This window comes from Onychomys torridus, chromosome 5, assembly GCF_903995425.1.
Source record: "Onychomys torridus chromosome 5, mOncTor1.1, whole genome shotgun sequence".
Lineage (NCBI taxonomy): Eukaryota > Metazoa > Chordata > Mammalia > Rodentia > Cricetidae > Onychomys > Onychomys torridus.
Genome location: NC_050447.1, coordinates 4,525,835 through 4,544,381, shown reverse-complemented (window position 1 = coordinate 4,544,381; position 18,547 = coordinate 4,525,835). Strand labels below are relative to the sequence as shown.

General features: G+C 44.3%; 1 protein-coding gene across 2 annotated transcripts in view; it reads left to right on the top strand.

The window, feature by feature from the left end:
* Window positions 1-18,547, top strand: part of Arhgap10 (Rho GTPase activating protein 10) — a 271,607-nt gene that overhangs the window by 99,848 nt on the left and 153,212 nt on the right. For both annotated transcript variants that reach the window (XM_036187947.1, XM_036187948.1), the window contains exons 5-8: window positions 1,753-1,854; window positions 9,139-9,249; window positions 10,944-11,048; window positions 16,730-16,859. In XM_036187947.1, coding sequence (XP_036043840.1) covers window positions 1,753-1,854; window positions 9,139-9,249; window positions 10,944-11,048; window positions 16,730-16,859 — 448 coding nt within the window. The remainder of the gene's footprint in view (window positions 1-1,752; window positions 1,855-9,138; window positions 9,250-10,943; window positions 11,049-16,729; window positions 16,860-18,547) is intronic.

The following is an 18,547-nucleotide window of genomic DNA, read 5'->3' as shown; positions in this document are numbered from 1 at the left end:
CTGTCCTGCAGGTGTACAGCACACTGAGTGGGCAGGACGTATCCGTGCCATAATATGTTCTCCATGCTGTCAGCTTTCTAAATGGGTAGTGATATGAAGGCAATGATGTGAGTTGTACTTTATTTCCTGCTATTAAAATAGTTGATGGCGAGTGTCGGGAGAAACAGAAAAGATAGGAACCAACTGTAACTGTAATCAGTACCATACACTTACAGAAATGCTGTACACTGAGAGAGAAAACTCCCCAGGGCCTCAGAAAGAGAAAGTGCTTCCATTTCTGCGGAAGTGTGACAACTTAGACATGTGAGAGGAAAGCTGCCTGACCCCTGCTTTGTCCCTCGCACACCCGAGGACAGTGGGCTCTCCACAGAGGAGTCAGCACAAGATACTCCCAGATCATTCTGAAGAAGACTTAGGTTCTCCTTGTCAGACCTTTTGGGAGATTACGTATTATTTTACTTTACATATATGGGTGTTTGGCTTACATGTGTATCTGTGAATCATGTGCATTTAGTGCTCACAGACAACAAAAGAGGACACCAGTACCCTTGGGACTGGAGTCACGGATTTGTGAGCCTCTGTTTAGGTTCTAGGAAAGGAACCTGGGTCCTTTTCCAAAGGTCCTGAATTTTTGTTTTCAGGCTTTTCAAGTTGATACTTAGAACTGGGAAGAAACACCAATTCCTGAGTCTCTCGTTCATCAGTGTGGGGACTAATTTATGATCTTAAATGATGAAGCAGAGGCTGTGATGTCCTAGGCTCCCAGAATTCAATCTGTAGTCCTGTGTAGTGGGGACCTAAGTGCCAGGATGCAGAAATCACATCCTTTGTTTCATCATCCACTAAAAGAGAAAACTCTGGCTAGAAAAGACTAGGGTAGTTCACTATCTTTGATTTAGAAAAAAATAGAAAGTAAGGAAGGAGATGTGCCTGGACATGCTGAGAGGAAGGCAAGTTGGTGATGACAGACACATTTCTAACATCACCAAGACACAGGCTTCAAAATGTTTGTTAAAAGTGTGTTGAGCCGAGGGAGGGCTGCTCTGCCATCTTTACCTGCAGAAGCTGGTGACTTGTTTTCTCAAAATTCCTTTGTAGCAAAGCAAAGCAGATTCTAGCTCTAGGCTATGCCTGAGAAGTGTGTGTGAAATCAACCAAACCGCTCTCCGTGGTCGTCAGCATTGCGTTGGGGTCTGGTGACCGCTGTTGCTGTGTTAGGTGGTGTATGGATCCTTGTAAGGTCAGGGAACTCAGTAGCAGTTCTGGGTAGAGTGATCTTCTATTCAGATTGGACTACTGATGACTTTCTTCCCTGAGATGTTCTAGAATTATTACGAGTCAAAATCTGTATGGCTAACCTGACTGAGTCTGACACGAATTTCATCTCTGCACAAAGTCCTGAGAAAGATCGTTCCTTGAGCTTATGTGTCTTATGTGAGAGAAGAGTGAGGTGATTTGACTCTGCTGAAGAGTTGAACATAAGGAAAGGGCTGGGAAGAAACTCCCGAGAGGAGAGACAGCGGGAGAGTGTCTCCGTGGCCCTGGTGCCGACTCTGATCCGAAGCAGCGGCTTGGGCATGGGAGGCTCTGCCTCAGCACTGCCTCCACATTTAGTGCTCTTCGCTTTTTGGTTTTTTGGTTTTTTTTTTTTAACATTTTTTTTTTTTGTAATTTTAGCCTCCAGTAGATTTAACTGTGCATGTGATTTATGTGTATTATGTATAATCGACCTTGCCTGGCTTTTCTTTGTAGGAAGAAAAGAAGAAGTTTGACAAAGAGACAGAAAAGAATTACAGTCTAATTGATAAACACTTGACTCTCTCTGCCAAGAAGAAAGACTCACATTTGCAAGAGGTATTCTTTTCACATTGCTCTTGATATATGTAGTGACCGCTCTCTTTGTAATAATCTCTTTCCTTGTGAAGACTTCACCTGAGATTGTATAGACATGGAAAACAGGCACTGCAGTGAACTAAGAGCAGAGTTCTGTGACTGAGGCAACAATGAATGTCTTACAGTATCGATCAAGTTCAGAGTCAAAGCAATAAACCTTAGGCTCTGAGCTTTTCACAGGAGCAAAGTTAGTATTATAAAGAACTTACACAGCCAGGCGTGATGGCAACACTAACACCTTTAATCCCAGCACCCAGGATGCAGAATCTCTGAGTTTGAGGCCAGCCTAGTCTACAGAGTAAGTCCAGGACTACAAAGAGAAACCCTGTCTTGAAAAACTAAACAAACAGCGCCCCCACTCCCACCCCATTCTTCTTTGCAGGGATAGGCCTGTTCTTGGCTTTCAGGTCTCCTCGATGAACTGAACTGAATGAGCTCTACACTGTTTTATGTATGTGATAGCAGCTTTAATCTACTTGAGCGCTGAGCTGCGGGGGGGGGGGGGGGGGTCAGTCTTGTTGGAAAGAGTGAATCTCTTCTACTGTTCTACTTGTGTTAATAGGTTTGTTTTTTTTTGGAAAGCAGAATGTGAGCAGAAAGGAATTTATATCTTACCTCTCATTTTCTCCATTTCTTTGTAAATTTCTAGACTATTTTCCTTTCTCTCATAGTCTTGAATAGAAACTTTATTTATTTATAATATGGAACATAGACTTTTAAAAGATTTCTTTGAATTTTTAAAAATAATACATGTATACATGGCGTATATGTGCACATGAGTGCAGGAGCCCACACAGGCCAGAAGAGAGTGACGGGTCCTCTGGAGCTGGGGTTACAATTGATTGTGAGCCGCTTCAAGGAAGTGCTGGGAACTGAACCTATGCAAGAAGATTATGCACACCTTTTTCAGAAAAAAATAGTTCTTTAGCCTTGAGAACATGTGTGCATACACAGACTCCCCCTCACTCTGACACCACATATACATGCGCGTGCACACACACACACACACACACACACACACACACACACACACTCTGTAGGACCATACATACTCCCTATTTTCCCCCAGATACAAAGGACCTCAGTACCTTCCCTTAAATACCCAACCATCTCCTCAGCCCCAGATCATAGAGTTAATTAACAATAATGTGATACATAGTTGAGATTGTAACTTACAACAGAAGCAGAACACTGCCTTTCTCCATTTGTTGGCTTTTGAGCACACATGAATCTGTGCATAATGCTCAATTACATATGTACTTGTTGACATATCATCCAGACGATAATAGTATGAAACCAGCTTTATATACAGACTGTATGTGTGCATACATCATTGGCTTGACATCTACAAGTGACAGTTTGTAGATTTAATTCTGAACAGTTTTATTAAATAAGAAACACAAAGCCAAATGCAGAGTTGAAAGCCCAAGAGGTCAGAGCAGCAGCCAAGAGCTAAGACCAAGATCGCCTTCTTACCCCTTGCTGTTGCTATTGTCCTTCCCCTCAGAAAGAGACCTACTTCCTGTGTGTCTGTCTTTTTATTGACTTTCTGTTCTGCCTTTTCATTGGTTGTAAACCCAACCACATGACCTCCTCATCACTGCCTGTTTATACAGACCTCTAGGTCTCTATGGTTGGTATTGAGATTAAAGGCGTGTGTCTCCATGCTGGCTGTATCCTTGAACAAAAAGAGATTCTGCCTGTCATGTGATTGGGATTAAGGTCATATGCTACCACTGCCGGACTTCTGCTAAATGGCTTGCTATTAGCTCTGACCCCAGGCAACTTTATTTATTAACATACAAATAAAATCACATTTCAGCACAAATAAAATATCACCATATTTCCCCTTTCTATTCTAATAAAAAGAAAAAAGTTTTCACTAATATAAGAAAAATTATATACAATAAGTACAATAACTATATACAATATTTACTAGCAATAAATACCTAAACAACATCTAGTCCATTTGCATTTGACAAACTCAGAGAAAATGATTCCATTATCTATCCTATTTTGGTAAGTCAAAACTGTACCTGATTCATTTTTTATCCTAACATATTACTAACAGAACTATCTTATAATGTCTTTCAAATTTATACACTTACACCTCTTTAGTGAGTTTCTTTTCTAAAATACTTAATAAGGAAAACTATAACTATCTAATCTTCAACTCCCTCAGAGACCCAAGAAGGAAATGATATTACCCAACAAAAATAAAAACAGGAAGTGCACGCAAGCAGCTTCCAAAAAAATGTGAGTTGACAGAAACAGCCAGCTGCCTGTACAGTCACCTGAGGTTTCTCCAGTGTTGGGACATCATCTTCAGCCTATTGGCTTAGCGTATCTGACAGACTCACTTGTGAAGTAGGATGTACACAAGGTCAACAGTTTGACCTCACATTTGGTGAGAGTAGTCCTTGTTCCAGAAACACCTGAATTCTACTAGTGTCCTATCATGATTCAGGATTTTAAATTCTGGAAATGGTTGGTTTTTTTTTTTAATTCAGCTGTCCATTCTTCTTGGCTTGTGTATATGGCTTCAACAGTTTCTTTTGTGTTTTTTATACCTTTGACATTTGGATGACATTTAATATTTTATAAAGAGAAAATAGCTTTTATATCACTTAATCCTCACAACAGTGCTTGAGGTGTAGGGCTCTGCTTTCTTATTGCCTTCTGCGTAGGAAGCCATATGGTGGGTTCTCACTGCCCCCCAAGTCTGTTTTGCAGCAGTGGCTGAATTGTATGCCTGCTGCTCTTTTTTACTTCTCTTCTCCATTATCTCTACTTTCAATTATTTCAAAGACAATTTTTATGCCTCAAGTCACTTTCCACCTCCACATCATTCTAATTAGCCATCTATTCCCGAATGTTCCTTGTGTGTAATGTAGGAGGCATCTTCAGCTCCCACACTCCACCTCTCATCCATCAGCATGTGGCCCCTTCTCTGCTGATGGCACCCAGGACCCTATGTGCTGTGCACTGCCCTCTCAGGGCAGACAGGTTTCCTGCTGGGGGTGCTTTGCAGTTCTTCTTCCTGCTGCTTAGAATATGGTTTTTATTTTTTTAATCTGGTGCATTGGTAATTGAAGTCAGGGCCACATACATTCCAGGCATACAGTTCCCTACTGAGCACACTCTGACCCCCGTCCAGTGTGTTCCAGCCCAGACCCACAAGTCTGCCTCCTTCAGATACTGTCCCAGATACCCTTTACTCAGGCTGTGTGTTAGGAAAACTTCTTCCCGCTGCCTGTAAAGATGACTTTCTTCCTCTGGCTTACTGTTTTTCTTCCTTTTGTTATGTACTGTTGCATGGCTTCTTTCAATGGCTATAAGCCCTGTGAAGGCTACAATCTTGCTTTCATTCAGTCCCCTGTCTGCCTAGAATAGTAGTAGTTTGTATGATGTATGAGCAGGACGTGTGCATAGTGAGCTATGGCTTTGGCCGAGTCTCCAATCCCAAAGACAATTAAGCTGCAAGTCATGAATTTGAAGAGGCCCCAAAGATGGTTTCAGTTTCCATTTCGATTGAATGTATTTTCTCTCTTGTTCTATTTATTCTTCATAAACATAGACTCCCATTTGAAACAGCCTTCTTGCAAGCTGTAGACATTAGAAGGGAAGAGGCATTTAAAGAGGAGAAGGCTTGGTTTTGGATGTTCATAGCTTTTTTGAGCTGCTAATGTGGCTGATCTTCAGTGAATTGACTTTAGTTCAGGAGATTAATTAAGGTTGCTGGGATGACCCTGTGCAGAGGTGCAGGAAGGTGTGGGCATCATTCTCCATTCTTGTTGAAAGAGAAGAGCAGAGCCCTGTAGTGCGTCCCTGCTGACCACTTTGTACTTCTGCTAGGAGCTGCTGCTCCCACTCTATGGGTACCATGCACAGGAACCTTCCCTAAACTCCAGGGGAGGGGAGATTTCCATTTTCCTTGGTTTTTAATGTTTGTTTCCCTCCAGTAGACAAAGGTACTATTTCAGTTTAAATAGCACTGGAGAAGTAACACTTTAATAATTTTATGTGGGACTCATCTCCTGTATTCTACTTGTGTAGAGCTCCAATTGGATAATAAAATGCAGTTGTGTATCAAAGCGAACAACTTTGGCTTAGTGTATGTGTTACTCATTTTGTGTTGCTGTTACAAAGCACACATGGATGTGTGGTTTATACACAAAATAGTTGTGGAGATCTGAGAATATGACATTGGCATCTGCTTGGTTTTGGTGTGAAGGGCCGCACCGTAGCTATGTGCTTCATGTGATGATGTGTGTTAAAGAGGCTCGGGAGGTGCCGGGTTCCTTAAAGCAGCCTCGTTACTTGGGAATTCCATGAGGTCTTCATTAATCCCTTCCAAAAATAGTGCCTCCATGACACAATAACCCTGTAGCAGGCCTCATTTCTTGACCTCATCACCCCAAGAATGACATATCAGAGGCCAGGCTTTCCAGTGCATTGAAGTTTGTCAGGCGCAGGTAAGCTACATCCAAATCATTCTATGCAGGAAAAAGTGAGAGCACTTTAGACTTAGGCAGGGTGAGAGTAATCATTCTGTACCCACGAGAACAGCTGGAATATTGTGGTGGTGGTGGAAGTTCTGAGCGAACTGTGACCCGGGGACTGTGGCAATTGAATGGTAAAGCGCATGGCCCAGTCCTTCTTGATGTCCAGAACATTAGGGGTGGCGATGGAAGATGACCTGCAGTGTCAGGAGAGCGCCAGTCATCCCATCCCACATGATGATCCCCAGGGGTGAGAAAGGAAGGAACACTCCTCTGAGCTATGCAGTTTCTTAGCTGCTCAACAGGATTACAGGGTTTTTAGCTGTGGGTTCCCCTGGTGATAGGTAAATAATCAGACTGATTATCGGGGACGTAAAGTCATGATTTTTAGGTAGAAACTCTCATTTTGGTAACTTTATGTTTAAACTTTATTTTACTTAAAGCATTTTAATTGTTTCTAGAAACTTCTGAAATTTTGTTGTAAACTCTTTATCTTCATGTTTGTTTTAGCTTGAACTGTACAAGGTCATTGGCTTCTTAATGCTTTTACTTGGCTGTGCAGCTCATTCCCACCCTTGTCTCCGGAGCTCACAGAACCCTTAACCTGTGAAGACTTCCCCAAAGCTTCCAGCAGCACCACTGTTCTGTCATTCTGTCTGTTTTAGGTAGTTCATGTACTTGGAGTTTCTATTTTTATGTCTGATGTATTGTATTTAGTATGAGAGGCTAACTGTTCAACCATGTTGCCTCCCTCCCCTCCCCTCCCTTTCTTTTCCTTTTTAGACAGAATTTCTTGGTGTAGCCCTGGCTGACCCGGAACTCACTCTGTAGACCAGGCTGGCCTCAAACTCTCAGAGATCTGCCTGCCTCTGCCTCATGACTGCTGGGATTAAAGTCATGTGTCACCACTGCCCAGCTGCTTTCTTTTCTTTTTTAAAGCCACAGTCTTGCTGTGTAGCCCAGGCTAGCCTCTAACTTGCCCTCCTGCCTTAGCTGTGGTTACAGGTGTTCATGTTACCGGTATGATTTGCCTCCTTTTGTTATAGTTCACTGTGTGGTGTGTGGGGAGTGTGCACACCTATGTGTGCAGAGGCCAAAGCAAGGGGTAGGACATTGGGTGTCCTGCTCTATTTCTGGCTGCTTTGTTCCCTTGAACCTGGGGCTAGGCTAAAGGCCAGCAAACTCAGCAATCCTTCTGCCTCCACCCCCTGTAGGAGAAAATGTAGGCATGACCTGTTGGCCAGCCTACATGGCACACTGCGCTTTTAGATAAGAAGCATGGCCCGCCATGCTCCTGAAGTCAGAACCCTGTGTAGCGTGAGTAGCCGGCAGCTGGCCTACAGACGAGCCTGCACTCCCCATCTCCTTTATGTGGTGCTTCTGTGTAGAGACCCTGGTGGTGTGTGCGCTCACTGTCCACTCCGAGGTAAAGTGCTAACCAGTCACCTTCCATAGGCTTCCACTATATGTGTGGTTGCCCACATGCAATCAAACAGATGCTGTTCCCTGAAAACCTTCTCTGGATGGTTTATCTCCGCATCCTTTAGTGACCCACAGCCGTTGTGGTCTTGTCGGGGGACACCCCCATTACGATGGCACCCCCAAAGTTTGTGTTAGAGACATGTGTATGGCCACACCTGACATTTTGTGGAGGTGCTAGGGTCCTCGTGTTTGTCCAGCAGCCATTTTTAACCACTGAACAAGCATTCTGGCCCATGTCATTTTAAAGGGCGCAGCATATCTCCTTGTATTCATAGAGCACATGTTTCCTGTCCATAGAGACTTGAGCTCCTGGCTGTACCATGTCTTTTTGAGTCCTTGTTTTCAGGTATTTTGCATATATACTCCAAAGTGTGTTTGGTGGATAATAGCACCATCCTCTTTCTATGGTGTTTGGACCTGCCGTGCTGTTTTCTGTGGTGAGCACACATGCCATTGTTATCGCCCTCACTAGTATTCAAGGGTCCCGGTTTGGCCTCAGCAGCACTTCTGCCTCCCTCCTAGCAGCCGCCGCCGGCTGGACGTGAGGTGGCGTCTCACTGTACTTCCCTCATGGCTGGTCCTCATTGCACACACTTTTCCATCTGTGCAGCTCTTTTGGAGACAGGCCTGGATGAATGCTTCAAAAGAAAATTAGCCAAGTTATAATTGTATTGCTTGATGCCTCTCAGGATGTCTTCAGGGACGAGGTTTCCCATAGTCCTCTCTGGCACTGTGTTCCCTCTGTCCTTCCCATTGAGGCAGGATAAGTTGGAATAGTCTCCTGACCAACTGGCAGCCCCTAGGCCCTGGGGATCTGGCATTATGTGGGTTTAGGGACATGCCTACCTCCACATGGGCCTGAAGCCCTGGCTGTCAGGCCTTAAGTGCTGTCCCCTCATCCAGTGTGGAGGGGAGTGCAGCTTCCCCAATCTTCCAGTGGCAGGCTGACTTCATTCTCAGAGGGCTTGCTCATGAGAGTGTTGATGTTGGGACTTTTGACCCAGTTCCATAAAGAAGTGTACTCCTTAGTCTTCAGTCTTTCAGGGTCATGCAGCTTCTCTTTAGAGTCTGAGGAGAGCCATTTCAGACTTTTGTGTGTGCTCCTGTTGCTGGAGAGAAGCCATGGGTAAGACACGAGTGAACATGTCCTAATATAGGTTTATAAAGACAGTGCCCCATGGACTGGAGTTCATTGACCTGTGGTGTTGAGTTTGAGAGTTCCCTGTCTTGGGCTCAGCTAACATTGGTTGTTTTAATACAGGCAGATCTCCAAGTGGAGCAGACACGCCAGCACTTCTATGAGCTCTCTCTTGAGTATGTGTGCAAGCTCCAGGAAATCCAAGAAAGAAAGAAATTTGAGTTTGTGGAACCGGTGAGTAGCAGAGCAAGCGTTGCTGTGGATCCTTGGGAGTAATGTTGGGAAAGACAGAGCGAGACCTCACACGCTGGCACAGGTGGACACAGCTAGTCAGAGTCTAGGAAAACATCTAGGTGAGTGGAGCCTTGTCCGCAGGGCCCCATGCTCAGCCTTCCTCCCATAGTCTCCCTCGCTGCAGTCAGCCTGGATTCGGTCACCCTCTGCCACTGCAGAGAGTGTGAGCCACAGTGCCAATCTTCATGACTTAATAGTTTTTAGTGTCTTAAAGTCAGTTTATGTGTTCAAACGTGCATTTGTCTCAAATGTTTATGATTTCTAAGTCATGCTGCAGCATTTGTGGATAGCTAACACTAGCTTTTAAATTTATTTTAGCTCTATTTTTCTGTATGTGTGCTTGTGTGTGGGTATATGCATGTGAGTGCAGATGTCAGTGGAGGCTAGAGGTGTTGGGTCTCCCTGGAGCTGGGGTGATAGGTGGCTTGCCACTCCACGTGGGTGCTGGGAATTTAGCTGGATTCCTCTAGAAGAGCAGAATGTGTTCATTGAGCCATCTCTCCAGACCCTAGAAACACCCTTTTAGATGTCTTCTAAATAAGTTCAGTTACTTACATATTAATATGCATATATAGGGTGTGGATGTAACCATCTTAATCAAGTGTAGATGGCATTTCATACAATGGGTTTTAGCAAAATGTCACGTGATAATTTTAATATAGATTGCATTTGCCCTTGCTTTATCCATTTAGTCTGTTATCTGCATGGTGAGAAACAAAGGAATAATCAGACAATACTTACAGGAATAGTTAGTTGGGAATAACAGAATCAACCAGAATCAAATAATCAGAGGAAATTCAACCTGACAATGTTCTTTCATGTTGAAATAATTGTAGTGTGCATGATTGGTGCTGTCATTGTCCCGAGTGCTGCCCTATTCACCCTCACTCTACGCAGTACTCAGACACCCCTGCCGCCCAGGGCAGCATGTGAAGGAGTGAAGGCGAGTTCAGTGATTCACCAACAGCGACTGATGGGTGTTGATACAGACTGGCCGTCCCATGCCAGGGCTTTATTGCTTATACCTGCGCTTTCTGAAGAATATAAATTCGGGATTTCAATTCCTCTTCCCCAATCCCTTTTACTCACTTTAGAGATATCCTTACCTGTGGGCAGAAGCAACTGCCTTCTAAGAAGGGGTGGGCTGGGGGGTTGGTAGAAAGCTGAGGTCTTAGTTACTAACTGCCCCACCTCCCATCCCTGGGCATTCCCCTGAGCGCCTTTGCAAAGGTTCTTGGAAGCTGTTAGACCGTCATGCATGCTTTCTCTGATCCGACCTTCCTGTGTGTTGACTTTGCTTGCAGTGCTCAGGTTTCAGTTCTAAGTGAGGTCAGGATTCTCTTGACTGATGAGGTACAAGTGGATGACTTAGAATTGGATTTTTCTTGGAGAACAGTACATAAATATTGTTTAATGATGCTGGTATTTGTGAAAAAATAGCATTCTTCATTTTCAGCACAGACCAATGAGTAGGTAATGAATGGCCTGACAATTTTTTAGGTTCCTGTGTCTTCTTTGAGGCTCCTTTCTGTCAGGGGAATAGGACCAGGAGGTGGTTGGTGTTACTTGTGGTTCTTATTTCCTCTGTTAAAGTTTTCTTGGTTGAACTAATGCCCCCTTCTCCTTTGTCATAGATGCTGTCCTTTTTTCAGGGAATGTTTACTTTCTACCATCAGGGGCATGAACTTTCCAAAGACTTCAATCACTACAAAATGGAACTACAGATCAACATCCAGAATGTAAGGAACTGAGCAATGACCTTGGGGTTGTGCCTCCTGCTCACTGTCTTCAAGGCCAGGAGACTAGGCCGGTACTGGGAAAGTGGGGATGTGCTGCCACCTAGCGGTCAGCTCCTGGTGGAACAAACTTCTCTTTAGCTAAGGGAGGCTCAAGAAATCCTCCCCCTTGTCCCGACCTTTCTGTGGGCAGGTCTCATGGTAGACTTTGCTGTGTTAACTCTGAATCAGTTGTTAACATCCACCTAAGCTTGGATGTTAACGGTTGGTTACAGTTTTCCCTTCCAGACTGTGGAATAGCGTCCCTGCACCTCAGGCATGTTCAGGACTGTGTTGGTATTCACCCATGTGCTGGTGTTCACGACTGCCATTTGCTTTCATCACTGTCCTTTGTATAATGTGTGCTTTCAGCCTGAGCTTGGAAAACGAGATTTAGAGATTCTCACTAAAGTTCTTTGACGCCAAGGAGATGGCTCCGTGGGTAACCCCGAGAACCTGAGTTTGAGTCTCCAGAACCCACGTAGAGCCAAATAGACCTGCAAATTTGTGTGTACAAGTGTGTTCTGGTCACCTCAGATTGTTGGTGTAGGTACCAGAGTTAGTTTTCTGTGTGTGGGTACACATGCAGGCCACAGGCTGACATCTTATATCCTCCTCAGTTGCTCTCCACCTTATTTTGAGACAGGGTCTCTCCTTGAGTCTGGAGCTCACTGGTTGTCTAGGGTGGTTGGTCAGAGGTGCAGAGGTTCACTTTCCTCACCTCCCTCCTGTCATACCACGATCCCTGCCCCTGCAGTGTTACAGACATGAGATAGACCTTTATGTGGGTGCTAGGGATTCAAGTTCCATCTTTATGTTTGGGCAGCAGGCACCTCACTGACTGAGCCTTGTCTCCAGCCCACTAGACTTTTAATGAAATGATTTATTTTGAGAGTACCTTGCAGGCTGTAAAACACGGTTTGTGGAAACAGCACCAATTGATGAAATTAGATTATATAATGACCTTCACTCCCAACTGGGCATATAATTGTAGAATTAACCTTTTCTTTCTAGACTTCATCTGTCAACTTCAGGTCTGATCAGATGAGAATCCCCAGTCAGGTCTGGTGTGTGCTTTGTGGGCCTAATATAAAATGAAAGCATAGGATCCCACAATGAAGACTTTCAAGATGGCAGATCACCTAAGCTGGCAGATTGTTAAGCTCAGTGTGGTGGTTCTCCCTTGTCATCCCAGCACTTGGGAGGTGGAAGCAGGAGAGTCAGGAATTCAGGGCCAATCTCAACTCTGTAGTGAGTCTGAGACCATCTTGACTCACATGAAATCCTGTCTTAGGCAGCACTGCTGGCCATGTGTGGCTGTATAGGCCACATGAAGCCATCTAGATGTATCTCAGGCTCTGAGTGACAGAGGAACACGTCAGTCCCCTGGGCTTTGACCAAACTGTCATCACATCCCTGGCTATGGAGAGAAGTACTTTTATGACGTATCTGCTGGTACAAGGGAGACCAGTCAGCTTATATATACACCAAAATCAGTCCAGAAACACTCAGCATGTCACTGGGACTGAGTCATATTGAGTCATGAGATAATGATGAGCAAAGCCCAAAGATAGGCTTAATCTACAAATGTCACACAGTGACCTGGAAATACGTTGATGAACTAAGAGCCTAGACATTTGTCAACAACACTCATTCTTTATTGTGGACAAATGTGTAGCAGGAATCTTAAAAGTTCTTATTAATAAAATCAAACCTGAGCCAAGTATTGGGGTGAATGCTGGAAGATCAGAGACACAGAACAAGCCACAGCTTCCTCACTTCACCAGTTCCTCAGCTGGTCTTGTTTCCTCAGACTGCAAGCTCCTGAGTCCTCATCCACATGAACCTCAGCTGAACTGCTGCTCCAAAGCCTAAAAGCTCAACCAGCCAAATGCTCAAGCAACTCTGGTGCCTGGTCTTCACGCCTTATATAATCTTTCTGTTCTCTACCATCACTCCCTGGGATTAAAGGCTGGATTTCTGGGATTAAAGGCGTGTGTCACCTGGCTGTTTCTAATGTGGCCTTGAACTCAGAGATCCAGAGGTATTTCTGTCTCTGAAATGCTATGATTAAAGGTGTGTGCTACCACTGCCTATCCTCATGTTTAATATTGTGGCCATCCTGTTCTCTGACCCCAGATAAGTTTATTTTGGGGAACACAATATTTCGGGGAACACAATACTACCACATTTCAAATGGGCACACAACTTTCTGAAAGAGGAGATTTTTTCTATATATTTAGGAACCCAATGAAATTCATTCATCAGGGAATTGTCCTCAATCCTTAATCTTCAGCATAGTCCTGATTCCAGCTGCCTCTGTAAATACCCCTCAGTTTTACTATGGTTGTCCCTGAGGCTGCATGGGTGCTGCTCTCTCAGACCCCTTTGTTCTGCCTCCTTTTCAGTACCAAGGGCACTCGGTCTGTGTGCTCCAGCCCCTCCCTCCCCGAGGACAGAATCCAGGGCACAAAATAGCCAGGTGTCCCACCAGTCCTCTCAACTATATTTTTGGCTGGTCTCGCCCTCTTGGGTTGAGTCAGTACCAGGCTTTATGCTCCCAGCCGGTGCTGAAGAGTGCAGGTGTGGACCGTCTGCCCTGCCCTGTCTGGCTTTCAGCTGCTTTCCCCTCTGAAGTCCGGCCCTTAAGTCACACACTGTCCATTCCTTCCCTCGCTGTACTTCGGAAGTGCGGCCACGTACCTTTGTCTTTTTGGCAGTTCATCTTATTCCCTGGTGATTTAATATAATAGCCGAGTACTGACTAAGTAAAGCTACATGTTTCTGAAAGAAAGCCCTAGCTATGTTTTATTTTTTAATATGATCACTGAAATGATAAAACCAAATTTTAGGGGTAGGTATCTTTACATTTTAATAGTACATAGTTAATTTTGTCAACTGTTTAGAATTTTATTATAGTAAAATAGTTTAAATTTAAGATGACTTTTATAATCAGGACGAGGTAAATTTTATTTAAAGTTGAAAACAACCTGTCTCCTGACCATGAGCCATGCCTTCATACTGTAGCAATGGCCTGACTCACTCTCCACTCATCCTCTGTAGTCTGGAGTGCTAAGCAGAACGCAGGAGAGCAGCGAGATGGCTGTCCGGAAGTTGTTTTCTTCTCTTCTGAAGGGAGGACACTGTCAACTAAAGGATATATTAAATCACTAACTTGGCACTTTTGTGATTCCATCCCCAGAAGACTGGGGCGAGAGAGACTGGGCTGGAAGTCCTGGCAGAAGGGACAGGTTAAGGATGGCAAGATGACTAGGAAGAAGAACCCCTCGACAGTCATAGGCATGGCTAGGAAGAAGTTAAGAATGTGGGCAGATAGTTTCCCTTGGTAGGAAATCATTATGGGTTTTGAGTGGCATAACTATAAAATAATAAACGTTCCTTTCCCTCTCTTCCTGTTGTGCTAAGTGACTTACTCCACTGTGTACAGAGGGCATAACTCCCGAGACACAGGGATGCTGGGAAGGGACTTTCTCTTCTTCCAGGCCCTCTACTTGGAGGCCAAGGCCATCAAGGGGCGTGGCAGTTAACCGAGTTCTAGGCCTGCTCTGGTCAGCTTCAGTTTTAATGTTGGGCTAGAAAATGGGCCACACCTGGTATATCTGGGATCAGTAAGTACAGGATTTGAGGGAGCATCCTGGTAAGGCTTTAAAACTGGTGGGGAACACGGGACTCTCACTAAGGGTAAGGGCTGAGATTGAGGCACTGCTGGCAAAGCTTGCCTCTGATGCTCTGATGGGACAGAGGTCCCCCAAATGTGCTTTGCTCTGTGTTTTTGTGTATTAAGAACTGATTGGCTATTACCTGGGATCTGCCAGCTCACTCTTTCTTTTGGATCTACCTCCATATGTATAGAATTCTTGAGAAGAGGTGAGGTGTTAGTGTGGTGTGTCTGTCTGTCAGGGGATCCTACTTTGCTTTTTTTGGTAAGCTTAAACCCTCTTCATGCTGTTAATCACCCTCTGTCTTCTTTTGCTCCATGAATGATGCCATGGGGCTGAGATGGAAAAACATGACTAGAAAATGGTTAGTCTACTCTCTTGTCCCCCACCTTCAAAGGCTTATTTGAGGATGTCTTAGTTACTGTGATAAGACACAGTGGCCAAGACAGCTTACAGAAGAAGAATTTATTTGGGCTTATGGTCCCCGAAGGTTGGAGTCTGCGATGGTGGAGCAGAGCTGGCCGTGCTGAGGGTTTACATCGTGAACCAGAAGCACAGGCAGAGAGTGCCAACTGAGAAAGTAAAGGCCTGGGGACTGGCTCCTGGGCCTTCTCAGGGCGGTCTGCAATGGGCCCTGAGCTGGAGATCCCCAACAGAAAGGGAATGTTTGTTTTGAGACAGGGTTTCTCTCTGGTTTTTTTTTTTTTTTTTGTCTATATTGGCTCTTTGTTTCTGGAAATAGTTTTCCTTTTTTTTTTTTTTTTTTTTTTTTTTTAAGATTTATTTATTTATTATGTATACAGCATGTATGACTGCAGGCCAGAAGAGGGCACCAGATCTCATTACAGATGGCTGTGAGCCACCATGTGGTTGCTGGGAATTGAACTCAGGACCTCTGGAAGAACAGTCAATGCTCTTAACTGCTGAGCCATCTCTCCAGCCCTAGTTTTCCTTTTCACAGCCTCCCCATGTCATAGGAGAAAGGTACCATTCTGCCATCTTTTCTATTTTTTTTTCACCCTTATGGGCTTTGACTACCATTTGCGTGGTAGTGAGGAGAGAGGAGAAATTTCAATAATAATTTTCTGTCTGAGCCCCGTTGCAGTTTCACACCAGCAGTTTTTTGGTTTTAATGTAGTTATTTTTGACTCTGGCTGAAAGGAATGTCCATAAACTGGGTTGTGATGACCCGTCTGGACAGCTGTGCTGACTGTCACTGCAGCTCACACGATGGGTTCAGAGTGCCCGCTTGGCAGATATTGGCAGCATGTCTACTGGGTTTCTGAAATGTGATTAGCCTCTTTAGATGCATGGACATTATTTGCTGGTGAGCTCTTCTTCCTTCTCCTATCTTCCTTAGGGAAGAAATGTCCTTTTCTATTGTAGTTACCACAGTCTGGAAGAATGGGCACCGACTTTTTGTCAGCTTGCAAGGAATAATTCTTTTCAGATTCACAGTGCTCACATTGTTGCTGTGATAGAAACAGCATGGGTCAGGTTGACTGTTGCCAACACCTTTCATTTTCCAGGTGGATAGATATTTGATGGCTTATTTGCTCCTTAAATCTGAGCTGTTGCACCACAGGAATTTTATGGTGGAGAGATCTGCTCTGCATTCTACACAAGCAGCCAGCACTTTTTCGTGCTCGACTTCTGTATTAGCTATTTTATTGTCCAGTTTTGTCGTCTTTGAATGTAAATCTCAATAAGGAGACACACTGGAAAGAATAGGAGTTTTTTGAGTTCTGCTGATTTAATTTTAGTTACACAAAGTCATTAAAATAGGGGTTGGGATTTAGCTCAGTGGTAGAGCGCTTGCTGAGCAAGTGCAAGGCCCTGGGTTCGATCGTCAGTTCTGGAAAAAAACAACAACAAAACAAAGTCATTAAAATTACGCACACACACAAAAAAAAAATCATAGAAGTTGGAATTCATCTCTTATTATTATTATTTTTTCTGTTTCAGACACGGAATCGATTTGAGGGAACCAGGTCAGAAGTGGAAGAACTTATGAATAAAATCAGACAAAACCCCAAGGACCACAAGCGAGCAAGCCAGTTCACAGCAGAAGGCTACCTGTATGTCCAAGAGAAAAGTAAGTGTGCAAACACTGGCTGAGTGGCTGGTTAGGATCCACGTTACAGTCTGAGCTCTGTGCCCTCAAGAGCTTCCCATGAATGCAGCCAACAGAGATTTGAGCAGAACGGTAAACCAAGCCACTCCATCTGGGGTACACACACAGACTGATTCATTTTTGAGACATCTCACTGTATAACTGAAGTGGCCTTGAATTCCCTGTATAGATAGCCCAGGCTGGCCTCAACCTACATCTTGGAGTCCCGGTATGTGCCACTGCACCTAGCTCCAGAGTTTTCTTTTCTTTTTCATTTCTTGACCAAACACAAGTTTAGCGGTTTCTGTAGCATGTGCATTATTGTATTATGTCTTGTTAGTAGTTGGAGAGGGTGTGTGCAGGCCCTATGATACTGTGACGAAGACAGGAGAGGCCAAAGATCCTGGCGTCTGTGAATCAGATCCCTACTGACACCTGGGAAAAGTCTATTTGAACCCTTACAATACTGTGATGGTTGGGAATTACCCCAGTACTGTTTCTGTCCGCTGTGATCTTGAAGGCATATTTAACTAAAAAAACATACATTTATGTTGATTTTTTTTTTTTTTTTTTATGGATGGATGTGTGTGTTGAGTGTGTGAACTGCATGTGCTAGAACCTAAAAAGGGTGTTGGGTCCCCTGGATCTGGAGTTTTGGATGGTTGTAAACCAAACCCAGGTCCTCTGAAAGAGTAGCAAGTGCTCTTAACTGCTGAGCAGTCTCTCCAGCACCTTGGTGCACACATTTCTGATTTTCGTTTGCATGGTGCTCTCTGACCATGCTGCCATGCTGTCTCCTGCTGTGTTCCAGGAGTCTGTTTCAAAGGGAGCCAAGGTTGAAAGTACAACAGCCAGCAGCGACCTTGTTATGGCACCTTTCTCCTCTCCTCACCCTTGACCAGTTCTGGCCAGTGCTGTGACTGTTTGTTGGCCATTGTCTTCCTGTGTCCACATCACCACATCCTCTCCCTTTTTCTCATAACTATGCCGCTCATATGAGTCAACGGGGCATCTTGTCCCTTCACATCATCCAGAGATAGGTTGTTTTATTAACATTATTAGGGAAGGAGTTAGAGAGATGGCTTTTCCTGAGGACTAGGGTGCAGTACCTAGCATCCATACTTTGTGGCTCTAATGTCTATGACTTTTTACTCACATACACCCATACACATAATTAAAAATAAAAATCTTAAAAGATATTAGGAAGACTGTAGATGGATATAGAAGATATTGCTACATAGTTGTATTTTACTAATATTTGTATTAGTGTTGTGTGGCTTATAACAAAGTACTTGAGAGCTGATAGTTTATAAAGAAGTGGTTTATTTGGCTCCTGATTTTGGTGGTTGGGAAGGGTCCCATGGCTGCATCACAGTGGGACAAAGTGAAAAGGCAAATTGCTACAGGTATAAGGGTGCTTCACTTTAAAATAGCCTATCGTGGCCTGGGGGTGTGGCAGGGGTGGTGGTGGTGGCTTAGTTTGTCAGGTGCTTGCACTACAAGCCGGAGGATATGAGTCAAGATCCCCAGCACCCATCTAAAAAAGCCAGGTGTGGCCACCAGTGTCTAACCCTAGTGCTGTGCAGGGATAGAGACGAGTGGGTGCTTGGAACTCACTGGCCAGCCAGTGCTGGGTTTAATGAGAGACCTTGTCTTCCAAAGAAGGTAGA